Raw genomic sequence first — 13,228 nt, 5'->3', positions numbered from 1 at the left:
AATTCCGAGCCCTGTCTGTATTCAAACTGCAAAAGTACTTTGAGATCCTCCCCCTCTCTCCTGAAAGCTGTTCTCTTTGGTCAGGTATTGAATAATTTATATCATGTGAGACTCTTGCACATGATGTATTCATCCCTTGTTTAGCTCTTACATTCATGGTTTGGCATGCTGGCTGTACATTGATATGAGAGATGCTTCCCATTTTTTCTCTACCAACTGTTTAAATATATCTTGTGCCTCAGTAACTACAAATGGGAAATAGAATAATTCAAGTAATTTCCCTTGATGGGTTTTATGCGTAGGAAAAGATTTCTTTTAATTTTTTTTTTAACATATATCTTGTTTGCACAATAGATTAAAGGAGAACTTGAAAAATTATGCCGATATTTATGCTAACTTTATGTTCAGCTGGAAATGCCTGACACATCAGGCCAGGTATTGATTCGGGATAAAATATTGGGTGTTTTTCACCTCTCGTGTGGTTTGACGTGCTGCCATGTAGCAGGTAATTTATTCCATCTTTAATTAGTTTTGCGCTGCAAACTGCAAATTGTGAGTAATGTTCTTTGGAGGTGGGGGAAGGAGGAGGCGCTGCACCAGCACGAGGAACTCTCGGTTAAGTGCTGATAAAAGTATTTCCCTGAAAGGACAGCGGAGCAGACCAGGAGAAGGATTAGTGCTGCAAAGTCCTGGCCCAGCCTGGATTGCTTGGAAAATCTTGTAAGCCCCTGGTCAGGTAACGCTGCTGCTGCTGCACTGCTGCAGGGTCTGTGAGACGAGCATGAAAGAAATGCAAGATTTGAGTTCAAAAAGCTGACACGAGATACAGAATAGGTGGCACTGATTTTTTGGGGTGTGTAATGCACACGCACTGAGGTAGTCGCTTGTGTTTTGGGGCATGTAAGGAGATATTGCAGTAGTTTCACTACTGGTAAAACGTCCAAAATGAAGTTGTTGAATGAGGGAGCCGGTAAAACTTTTTAAGTTCTGTTGGAACTGACATTTTGGAAAAAGCAGATTCTCTGCTTCAGGGCTGAAACGTTTGGCGGTCCTCGGCACCCCCTAGAAAACAGGGATCTTGTCCCCTCTTTACCCGTGGCCCAGGCGAGCGGCCGAGCGCAGGTGCTGTCCCAGAGCGGCGTGGCCGCCCCGGCGGGTCCCGGCGGGTCCCGGCGCTCCGTGCCCCGGCCGGTGGCAGCGCCGGGCACCTTCCCGGAGCCCCGGAGAACAGGAAGCACCCCCCACCCCCTTCGCAGGTGAGTGACTCGCAGCGGCGCTGGCACATCGCTGCCGGGCTCGGCAAAGTGCAGTAAAACATGCCCGGCACCGCTGCGGCCGCCACGGCGTAGAGGGGACAGTGCCGCTCCAGGGACAGCCGGGGGCTTCCAGAGTAAGTCTGTCACTCTTTGCATTTCCAGGCGCCGGTTTTCCACATCCGCATCCGTGCGCGTGGGAAGGGGATCTCCCCAGCAGCCCTGCAAGCGGTGGTGGTCAGTGATGGATTCACACCGTCACAGGCACAGAGACACCAATATGCTGTCAGATAATCTTTTTTTTTTTTTTTTTTTTTTCTTTAAAATCGGTCAAAAGAAAAAAAAAATCTGCTTATTTTCTCGTAGGATGCTTCAGCTTCGCTCATGTTCAGTCGTTAGCGGCGGTGGAATGAGCTGAAATTTCATTTGCTTAAAATCTGTCGGGGGGGGGGGGGGTGTGAATTATAATAACAATAAAGAATGTTGTGTCTTTAGGGTTAAACCCAAACCAGTGAAACATAAATTCAGATCCTTGGGAAAAGGGAAGGAAAAAGGGAAGGACAGGAGTAGCCTGACACAGTAATTTTAGGAGGTGACCTGCCTAAGGCAGCGACAGGGAACTTTAGAGCTTTTTAAAGCCCCGGGAAGAATTCCAGCCGGGCGAGCTCCCACCCGGCAGCATTGGGGGATCTTTAGCATCCCAGCCCTGGAGAAGGCGTCCCGGAGCCGGGCAGGCGAAATCCTAACGCGGGCGCGTTTATCTGTAATCCCGTGTATCATGGCTGCGCCGCCCTGCCCTTGCTGTGGGGGTGAAATGTAGAACATGAGCCTGATCCTCGGGAGATGGAGCTAATTTCGCCCTAAACTGGAAAGTGTTAACAGCGCCCGGCGAATGTGACAAAGCTCAATCGCGCTCCTTGTTTATGGAGCCCGCGCCCATTGGCCGCCGCGCGCCAGCTCTGCCCTGGCAACTGCGCGCCGGCATTTGCATAGCGCGCCGCCATTGGCCGCCGCCGCGGCGCTGCGGGCCAATGGCGCGGCGCGGCCCGGGGTGGGCTATGCTAATGAGGCGCTGTTGCTGGGGCGCGCTGCGGCAGCCGGGGATGCGCTGAGGGGAGCGCCGGCATCGGCTTCCCCCTCACACACGGCGCGCGGGCCTGGGCGGTGCGCGGCACCCTCGGCGCCTCACACCGGGCTGCTCCGAGCCCCCGAGCGCGGCCAGCCATGGGGCACCCGCAACTAAGCCTTGGTGCTAGTTTTTTTACTATTTTATCTTTTTTTTTTTTTTTTTTTTTTTTAAAATGCCTTAAAGTAGCCAGATTCCCGCAGAAAGCGCGGCTGTGGAACGCTGGTACACTCACCTCGCATATCAGCCCCTTCTCGCTGTCCGAGATCAGGATCTGAATCTGATAATTCTTTAGCGTAATTTCTGGAACACACACTCACCTTTCAAAAATGGTGTATTCGCATCCCAATCCCCGCCCGCCCCCCCCTCCCCCCGACAAAAAAAAAAAAAACCCCACCAAAAACCAAGCCCCTCCTCAGCTGTAAGTTGAGTCCTGGTTTTTTTCTGTCCTAAATATAATTCCTGCCTAAGAATATTGGGGAATCTAAGCTTAAAATATATTCTGTTGCTTAAATCTGCATCTGTATCTGTCCCTTTCCCCCCCTTTCCCTGCTTTCCCAACGAGCTTTTTCTCCTGTTCAGTCATGGATCACTTTACCTTCCTCAGTCCTGTTCCCCACTGCTTCCCTCTGTCTTCCTTAGTGTCCAGTTCCTGGGTTTTCTTTCCATAACTGCTCACATTCTCTCCTTCCAACTCAGTAAAATTGACTGTAAGGTTAATAAATTATTTAATTGAGTAAATCCAGCTACATTCCATGCTGTTTTTTCCCTTTTTTCCCCCTTCCCTTTACCATAAGTATCAATGTGTATCTACGGTTTGATACTACACAGCATTTACTAGTAATGGTGGAAATTCCTGTCACCAGCAGATTTTTGATTAAATCTGATTTTTACTTTGGTGGAATTTTAATTTTCTGGCTGTTTTCTAAACCATTCAGGAAACTTCAGGTTCAGCAGAGGGAAATGTAATTTCTCTTGAATAAAGCCAACCTTTTCATAGAGAAACTTAGTAATTTCTAGAACCAAAAACTTGGATTTAATATAAATTGTGTGTACTTGGAGTTTGCTTGAAGCCTCCTGAAGAGTAAGTTTAGAGGTTCTTTTGTAGCATGTTTAAGGGATAAAATAATGTCAATTTAAACTTCGTGTCACTAAACTTCTGCTGTATTAGGAGATTACCATGGATTATAAAGGTTTTTCTCCTTATTTAATGAATTTGACAGAAGTTTCTGTTTTCTGATTGTATTTGTGATTTTCACGTGTAATTGAGGGACAGGTGTGGGTCTTTGAGCAAGTTTAAATATGCAGAGGTAGTTGGAGTTAAGTAATTATTGGAAAACCTATTTGGGAATAACATTCACACTCAAGTCTTTATTTCTGCTTTAAAGCTGTAATGTTTGTTTGGTCAAAGGTTGGACTTGATGATCTTTGAGGCATTTTCCAACATTATTGTTTCTGTATTTCTTTGAACTTTCACCATGATCATAAAAGAGTTTGTCCATTTTTCCTCACCTTTATATTTCCTCTTTTTTAAGTGTCAGACTTTTCATTCAATTAGAAAAATTGTAAACCTTAGAATAACTGCATAAAATCTTTAAATGCACATAAGTTTGTAGGGGGAGAGAAAAAAAGAAGCCTCAGATCCTCAGCTGTGACACATTTTCACCAGCATCGGTGACCTCTGGAAAAGGAGGATTTGGACAATTTTTATTTGTCAGTTTTAAAGTAAATGTTAGGCCTCTTCTTGAAATACAGGTTATTAAATATTCAATAATAAAGTATTGACTGTTGAGATATTGTTTCACCCACTCGTTTGTCATAAAATACATAAATACACGTTGGGGTGAATCACCAGCCAAAGTACTTGAGTTTGACCAGTAAAACTTCGGAAGAATTTTAACCATGTATTAGGAGAGGGGAAAACCCTCAGTAATAACTCTGTTGGAGTGTGTACAGATGCACAGTTGAGAATGTTTCCTCTCTAAATCCTGGGATATCCTCTCTTGGAGGATCACATGGGGGCAGTGTGTCAAAAAGGAGCTTTTTTTACCTAACCTGTAAAGCTGTGGAGCTCTGTAAAACAGAGATTTACCTGCTAGGATGCGTTCCTTGTCTTTGCAAAGTCCTGAAGATACAAAAATTTAAATCATGGAGCCCTTTGGTGTTTATCCCATGCCTCGCTGTTTTTCTGCAGAACAGGAGAAAATGCAGAACGCTGCAGAAGGAAATGATTGTTTGTGAATTCCAAGGATGCAAAAACAATGACCACTCTATAGAATATATATGCAGCCAGGAATAATTTTATTTGGAGCACAGTCTGAAGAGCGTCAAGGGATATTATGTTAAACACAATGAAAATAAAAAGATCTATTGTATGGCCACCAATTCAGGGAGCGCTGCTTCCATTCTGCCCCCTAAAACAAACAGGGCATTCATGGAGCTAAACAGAATCATAACTTATTGACATGGAGGCACTAAATTAAAGCTGGGGAAAGATTCTGGGCTTTCCTAATTTCTGGGCACAGTGCTCTTCATTTTAGTGGTTTTTCAGTCCATTCAGTCCTTTGTAGGCCTGTCCGTAGGTTCAGTTCTCCCTGTTTCTTTGTGGAATTCCAGGTGTTTTTTAGCTGTGCTTCTCCAGGGCAGAAATGGAAGAGCAGAGGTCTCACAGAGCTTAATTTTGACTTTGAAAGTTAAGAGTCCTTGTGTTTCCTGTAGATTTTAGCTGAGAATTTTGGCAATCTTGGGCTTCATGTATTAAAAAAAAGTGGTTTCACTTTCACAACATTTTCTCAGTTCTAAGATTCTCTGGAGTGTACTCAAAGTCATATTTATAAGTTAATGAAACACAGATTTATATAGTGTTGCCAGTGGATTGAATGAGTTTTAGAAACTTCTTTCTCTTGTAGTGGGAGAATTACAACGTAGTAGCGGCATTCAGTCCTTCTGGTACCAGATTTTTGAAGTGGCTTTTTTTTGGGAAGATATTTCCCCCAATCTTTCCCTGTCACAGGTCTGAGCCCCAGTTTTTCTCCAGGAAAGGGGAACTGGTGTCCTCTGATTGCACAAAAGCCACAGACCACAAGTCCTGCCCAAAGTCCACCTCCTGCTGCAGGTTGTCCAGGGAAGAAACCAGCCAAGACAGGCCCAGCAGTTCATGAACCTGCTCTTGGCCTAGTTTTTCTCCAGGCTGGGAAAAGATGGCACCCAGGAGTTTGATGTCACCTCCTGAGCACTGTGTCCTCCCTGCAGCTCCATCCAGTGGGGAAGAGCAGGAGCTGGGAGCAAGAGGAATCCATGGGAGTGTTGACCCATGAATGGGATTGGACAGGGGGGTTGTTTCTTAGTTTAGGGCTTCATTCTGCTCTGAGGGAAAGCAGTGTTTGACATTTCTGTACAGGGAAGTTGGCTGAATAGTTATTGTAGGATAACTTCTGAAGCAGCCATTCTTAATAATTCCCCCACAATAATAAAGTTCCTCCAGAGGAGGAACTCGTGTGGGATATTTATAACAGGATTGTTCTCCGGTAGCTGCCGCAGGTAATTTCCCTTTGTTCCCTGAGTTCTCTCAGCTTTTCCCTGGGTTCTTTCAGCTTTTCCCATTCCAGACCAAGCTGAGAGAGGTCCCTGTACCCCCACGTTCTCATGCAGTCACTTCAAACCCCGTGCATGGGGACAATGGGCAGAGCAGGGCTGCAGAAGTTCACTCAGAGTTCAGGTTGGCATTTGCTGATTGCCTGAAAGATGATTGTTCTAAACTCTCCAGTCCCCTGTGGTTGACATCCGTGATGCTCAGGCAGAACTCTGGTAGGTCTGACTCGTCTTCAGTGTGGGTTTATTTGAACAGAGAGTTGTCAGGTACAAGTGCTTGTTGCTAATTGCTCACTGTCTGTTTTGGGATGTGCTAATACAGCACAGAGGTGGTTGGATGCTAGAGCAGTGCGGGGATCAGTCTCCCTTTTCCAGACACTCTTCAATAGCTGAGGCATCACTGCTCATGGATGCCGAGAGCTTTTCCAAGCAGAGATTTTGAAAAATAAAGTACACCAGAACTTCGCAGAACAATTAACTTTGCAACAAAAGGAGAAGGATCTCACATGAAGGAAGAGGGCTGTACAGTTCCTCAGCTAACACAGGATGTTCTTAGAGGGGACACTGGGCTGCTTTCACATTCACTAATTTAAATACAGAATAAAGCAACAAGAAGTGCTTGCCTTCACCTGTGGTAGCTTAGCAGGGGTTGGAAATAAAAAGATTCGAAGTCTGAACCGGTCCTGTGCAGTAAGACCCGTACTTGGTCTGTGGTGTGGGCCCACAAGCTCTTGAACTCTGAGTGTGGAAAGGAGAACAGCCTTTGTGGGGAGCAAGACACTTCTCGCTTTTATTCCCGGGTCGCGTTTCCTGGCAGCTTCTCACTCAGCTGCCAGCGTAGCCCTGAGAGGGAATAGGGGGAATATCTGCACATGGCTGAGCAACCCAAACACAGGAAGGGAGGGTGGGACAGGAGGGAGATGAGGGGAAAGAAGCTCAAAACATTTTGTGTCAAGCAATAATCTTTAGAGGGAAAGTGTTGAAGAAAAGGAAGAAAAGGTCTAGCAAGGCAAAGAGAATGGAAAGTGAATTGTGCAGAGGAGGTTTCACACTTCAGCCTGAGATCATGGAGTGGTTTGGGTTGGAAGGGACCATAAAGATCATCTAATTCCAACCCCTTGCCTTGGGCAGGAACACCTTCCACTACCCCAAGTTGCTCCAAGCCCTGTCCAACCTGTCTTTGAACATTCCAAAATTGGGGAATTACTGCATTTAAACTTTTAGAAGTATGGAATAAATGCTGATGGGACTTTGACTGCTCTTACCTGCTTCATCTTGCACGAGAATCAGCAGGCAGGGAAGTGTTTTTAAGGCTGTTGCAAAGGTTCTGTTATCAGCAAGATAACTCTTTATCTCCCGGTGTCATGGAACCAAGATCTGTTGCTGCACTTGGGAGATGCTTTTGTCAGTCCTGAAGGCAAACTTGCATCACTCACAGGGTTCAAACTGTCACAGTGGTTCTTTTTGGGGGCTAATTTTTAATTGTGAGGCGAGAAGTAGGAAGATGTATTAAGGAAATGTCACCTTTTTTAATGCTCTAATGATTTTTGTCTGACTGTGCCTCCTTTTTTATCTTTCACTATGAATGCACCTCAGTAGAACACTTGGGTAGAAGTGTGACAGAAGGACAAAGAGAGTCACAAAGATACTTTGAGAAGCAAAGTAGATCTTTAATGAGCTGGATGGCAGGAATGCAAAGAAACCTTGGAATTACTGGTGGGATTTGCAGGTGCAGTCTTACCCAACAGAGGAGATGCTCTAACAACTCCTGATTCGGGGAGAAATCTCACTTTGTGCTGACTTTGTGGCACAGAAATATGGAAACACTGAGGCTGGAAGAGACCTTTGGAGGTTGCCCAGTCCTGTGGCCAGTTGGGCTTTGGCCACAATCCACACATTTTTTCTGGATTGGTGATCCATTGTTGGGGTCACCTGCAGCTCTTCCCCATCAGTCAGTGAATGTTTGTGCCTCGCTGTAGCTGAAAGGAGAGGGCCACGGATGTGTTTCACCACCTGACCTTAAGGTACTTTATCTGGGAGGAGGTTTAATGTCTAAATGAGTTATGTGGACTGATGTCAAAATGGGAATAATAGGATCTCAAATGGATGAGGGAGGGAATTGAATCTTGAAAAAATACATTGAGTTCTTAAAAGATTGATGCAAAATTTTACACCAACTTTTCCAATATTACACCAATTGTCTTTCATTTATAGACTCCTCGGTAACCAGCATCTCAAATATTACTTCTGCTTGGAGTTAATAATTTCTTTGTTGCTTGGAAAAATCATAAAATCCCAGAATGGTTTGGGTTGGAAGGGACTTTAAAATCATCCAGTTCCACTCCCTGCCACGGGCAGGCACACCTTCCACTATCCCAGGGTGCTCAAGCCCCATCCAGCCTGGGCTTGGACACTTGGGGTGGGGAGGCCCCAAAACATCCATGAAAAAAAAATCCATTTAAAACACAGCTATTTTGAATGAGAAAAGCATTTTCCATCCTCACCAAAGAAATAAATTTATTCTTCTTCCACTGTGTTGAGATGATGCTTTAAAGAAATAAACCTTCTCCTTTATGATGAGGGAATCCATTTTTGCAGTGTGTCTATTTTCAGGTAGTTCTGAGCTGTGAGCCTCTTTTGAGTGCAAATACACAGCAAGGTGGGTATTTTTATGCCTTCCCCGAACTAACATTAGGTAAGGCCTATTTGTAAGATAATTCTACCCACTTCCAATCCATAATCTCTTCCCTTAATGGGCTTCATGCTTAGAGATCTTGGCATATGTTTTGGGGTTTTTTACTTTATTTTCTTCCCAAGGTGCTTTACGAGGTGTGAGCACTTGAACTTGTAGTGGTTAAAAAGGAAAATTGATGATTGACTACACCTTGTTCATAGATATTTATGTCCTGTGGAAGTTCTGGATGTGTTGTGGTAACAAGTGCCGGTGGATTTTAGTCCTGCTCTGGTGGTCAGCAGATCTCTGATTTTTTTGGATGTCTGGAGCTCTCCAAATGAGCCAAAAAGCAATCTCTGAGCCACCAGAGGCTTTATGAGCCTCAGTTAATGGATGTGCACAAATGTCCCTATTTGTGGAGCGACTCCTCGACCTAAAACTAAAAGAGGTCAAGATTTCTATTCTAACCAGTCCTTCTTTCCCCCTTCCTTTCTTCCTAACGTGTCACTGGGTGTTTCTAGGAGTGTTCTCTTGGGATTAGATGTCCTGGGATTGGATTGCAGGTGCCAGGAGCAAAGTCTGGGATGTGGCAAGGGCAGGGATTTCATCAGGGCCCAGAGCTGAGCGTGACTTGTTTGTGTTGGTGGCCAGGACTGCTTCCAGCACGAGGCTGTGAACTCCAGTGCCTTCCTTGCAGGGACAGGGACAAGTTGGAAAGATGGAATTACTTGGCTGCTGATCCTTGTGGTTACAGATCCTGAACTTCTGACCCAGGTGGTTGTTGCTCGTTGGTGACGTGGGTGAGGTCGGTCCCATTTAGGAGATGACTAAAGTGCTTTTCCATTTGGGATGGGAACATGGGGATGAGTTAGCCAATTCCCATCCATCTCCTTGTCATTCTTCACGTCATCGGGCTGGTCAGGCTCTAATCTTGTCCTTTTTTCTGAGATTTGCTGTGCAACCATTTGTGTTCCTGGTTTAAGAAGGTTCTTGTTGGACACAGTTTGGATTCGTGGCATCACATTTGTTGTGGGACTCCCCTCCAAGCCAACAGGGACCTCTTTGTTAGTCACAAACAACAAATTCCAAAAAATGTTTAACTAAAAGAATAAAATTCATGGATTTGGATGCAGGTGGACTTGGGAGGAAAAGGTCTACAAACATGGAAAGTTTGAAGCTGAATCAAAACATCAAATTACAACTCTTGTTTTGTGGGATAATTATACTTCTAACACTCTTTTACTTTACTTTTTGACTTCATCTTAAATGTGTGTAGTGCATTATTCAGTTTGTGCTCAGATTTGTTGTGATTTTTGGAGTGTCAGAAGATCCTATGAAGTCAAACTGTAAATGAGAACCCCACGGTGCCAGGATTTTTGGCTTTATATATTTGAGCTTTCTGCTTTTTTAGGAACTTGTGGAAGGGCAGAATTTTTTAAAAATAAAATCTGTTTTTATTAAGTTCTGTAATTGTCCAGGTATCTGTCTATTGGAAACCTGTGGCCTGAGGTAAAAAAATACAAGATAGAAACCTTTGAAAGTAACTGGCTCTACACTTTAGAATTAGTGGTATTTTTGACTCTCTGATTTAAATATTGTTTTGACTTTTACTTCAGTCACCGTGATGTTGCTAAGTGAGATTATGATTTTTTTTCAGGGTAAGCAGAACCTCAGAAATTAAAAGAGCAGAAAGTAGAGATACTGGATGATGTCTTACATATGTTCAGCCATTCTTACAGGAGTGTTCAGTGAATCTTGAAAAGGAAATGTTCACTAACTTCACCAAGTTGTAGAGATGGAAGATTAACTCTGATTCTCAGTTTTTAATGGACATTTTGTAGAAGAGTTAAAAGTAATTTTCTGTGCAATGTTAACTTAAAATGGTTAATATTTTAATATAACCAATGTAAAATGGTGTTTGATTTCATCCATGCAGTTCTTCTCTTGCCCTGATAGATGTTGAGTCAATGGTGCAATATCAATATCAATATTTTAATTTTCTTTTAACATAGTTATTTTTAAGAAAGCCAAATCTTGGCTGTACTAATCTACTGTTTTCTAGTGCTTGTATTTTCTTGCAAGGTTTGGACTGTAAAGGAAATGGGGATTTCCCTTTGCTGGTCAGGTGCTTGGCTGTTTAACACCTTCCTTCTAAATTTAATCTTTAGTGATAATTTTGCGTTCATGTTGCAGCTGCTCTTTGTTTGCTGCACTTTTTAGGGAGGCATAAACACAGAGAACAGGGAATCAGGGATTCACAGAATCACCAGGGTTGGAAGAGCCCTTTGGGATCATCCAGTCCCACCATCACCCCTAAACCTTATCCCCAAATGAAGATGAGCTGCTGAGGCTGGACACAGGATTTTCCTTTCTTTTGGTACAATCAGTCAAGAAAGTTGCTGGGAGCAACCCAGAAAGGCAGAACCTGTGTGTTTTTCTGGCTTTTGTGGAATCCGTACATGGAATTAGTGTGTTTGGAATAAACCCTGTCAAATTCTGACTGAGTTATGACACCCAGATGGGGATGTGAGAAATGGGACGCTCAGGATTAGAATCATGGAATGGTTTGGGTTGGAAGGGACTTTCCAGTATTGAGTTCTGACCGTCAGGGACACCTTCCACCAGACCAGGTTGCTCCAGCCTGGCCTTGGACACCTCCAGGGGTGAGGCAGCCCCAGCTGCTCTGGGCACCCTGTGCCAGGGCCTGCCCACCTTCCCAGGGAACAATTCCTGCCCAAGATCCCATCTAACCCTGTCCTCCCTCAGCTTAAGGCCATTCCCCCATGTCCTTGGGAGAAGTCCCTGTCCAGCCTTCCTGTCCAGCCCTGTAGATAACCTTTCCCTGAGGATGGTATCTGGGATCACTCCCTATGGAATCTCCCGTGTGTGCCAAGCACTCGGTGCTGATGAGCTCTGGGATCCTGACCACAGGGCAGTATTTTCAACCCATCACCTGCTTAACCCTCACCTTGTCTTTGCAGGAGGAGAGACTTCAGCATGCAAACCTTCATCTGTTCGGCTTGCACCATCGTTTTCATTCCATGCTGCTGGCCTTCAGATGGCTGGACAGATGTCCCATTCGCATCAGCAGTACAGTGACCGGCGGCAGCAGAACATCAGTGACCAGCAGGTCTCGGCCTTATCCTACGCTGACCAGCTCGAGCAGCCACTCCCATTAACAAACCAGGTATGGGGGGAAAGCTCCTTTTACATCTGGGAGTTCTTGAAATGTCGAACTGTGCAATCATTTGGGTTGGAAGGGACCTGTAAAGATTGAGTTCCAACCCCCGCCACGGGCAGGGACACCTCCCACTGTGCCAGGCTGCTCCAAGCCCCAATGTCCAGCCTGGCCTTGGGCACTGCCAGGGATCCAGGGGCAGCCCCAGCTGCTCTGGGCACCCTGTGCCAGGGCCTGCCCACCCTCAGGGAAAAATTCCCTCCTAATATCCCATCTAACTCTGCTCTCTGTCAGTTTAAGGTAGTTTTCCCCATATCCTGTCACTCTAAACCCTTTGTGAAAAGTCCATCTCCATCCATATATTATACAACCATAAATTACAGGATCAGGGCATTTATTCTTGTAGGTTTGGGTTTTTTTAAACTAATTAACTCCTGACTCTGTAAGGAAGGAGTTAATATACAACTACATACTCAGAAACACATATTTTTATATATATATATATATATATATATATACACTCTAACTTCAAAAGTAAGTTTTTGTAGTTGTTTCTAAACTTCTGGAACTTATTTATTACGCTTATTCTGCTTGTGACATTTTTTGAAATTGGGGGAGAAAAAGATTGGCCAAGTGGACAGCTGTAAAAAGCTCTTTAATAACTATTTTTTTTAACTTTTGTGCTGTTTGTTACTATCTGATTGCTTTTTTATTCTAATGGACAGTTTTTTACTGCCGAGTCACTGGTTGATGTAAATGGAATATAGTTTGCACAGAAGATAATTTACTTGAGTAGGTAGAACTGCTGAAAGAGCTCCCTAATTCAGAGTGCCGGGAGCTACAAGAGCTGCTGTTGGTCTGGATAACTGGGAATTCTCTTGGTTTTTAAAAATTCCACAGTCCAGTTGTGGAAACAAAAGGGCAGATTGGTTCCAACAAAGCCCGTAAGTCAGAACTTGAAAATTTGGTTTAGATTGATGAGGAATGAGGAATGTTTCACTAAAGAGGATGGAGGTGAAGTGTTTTGCTGCTCAAGATGTTTTAGGTAGAAAACTCTTCAGTACTATCAAGAGATGCTCTGGTGCTGTAGGGAGACACTTTTGCAGGAGGAGGAAAGGATTAGAGAGAATGAGAATGGTCAAACCAAGTGCTGGGGTGTTGGATGCCAGGATTTGGAGATCTCCAGTGACAGGGGCAAAGTGAATAGAGCTGGCCAAGGATGGGTTTCCTTTCCTGAGAGCCAATCCAACTGGAAGAGGAAATCTGCTCCTATATAACAATACTTAGCTTGAGGATCTTCAAAGGCATTTTATGCGAGTTTTTTTGGGTTAAAGGTCTCCCAGAACTTCTACAATGAGGTTGGTCAGTCAAGAAAAGTTGCACCTTAAACCTTTTAAGGCACTTTA

General features: G+C 44.4%; 1 protein-coding gene across 3 annotated transcripts in view; it reads left to right on the top strand.

Annotated features, from left to right (window-relative positions):
* DYRK1A (dual specificity tyrosine phosphorylation regulated kinase 1A) overlaps positions 1 to 13,228 on the top strand; it is a 69,928-nt gene that overhangs the window by 40,080 nt on the left and 16,620 nt on the right. For 2 of the 3 annotated variants that reach the window (XM_032101128.1, XM_032101129.1), the window contains exon 3: positions 11,626 to 11,831. In XM_032101128.1, coding sequence (XP_031957019.1) covers positions 11,626 to 11,831 — 206 coding nt within the window. Of the gene's footprint in view, positions 1 to 1,367; positions 1,391 to 11,625; positions 11,832 to 13,228 lie in introns of those variants that run through there. The other variant, XM_032101130.1, reaches the window with a different exon arrangement.

This window comes from Corvus moneduloides, chromosome 2, assembly GCF_009650955.1.
Source record: "Corvus moneduloides isolate bCorMon1 chromosome 2, bCorMon1.pri, whole genome shotgun sequence".
NCBI classification, from domain to species: Eukaryota; Metazoa; Chordata; class Aves; order Passeriformes; family Corvidae; genus Corvus; species Corvus moneduloides.
The sequence above is the reverse complement of the archived record's forward strand: the minus strand, read 5'-3'. Positions and strand labels throughout refer to the sequence as shown.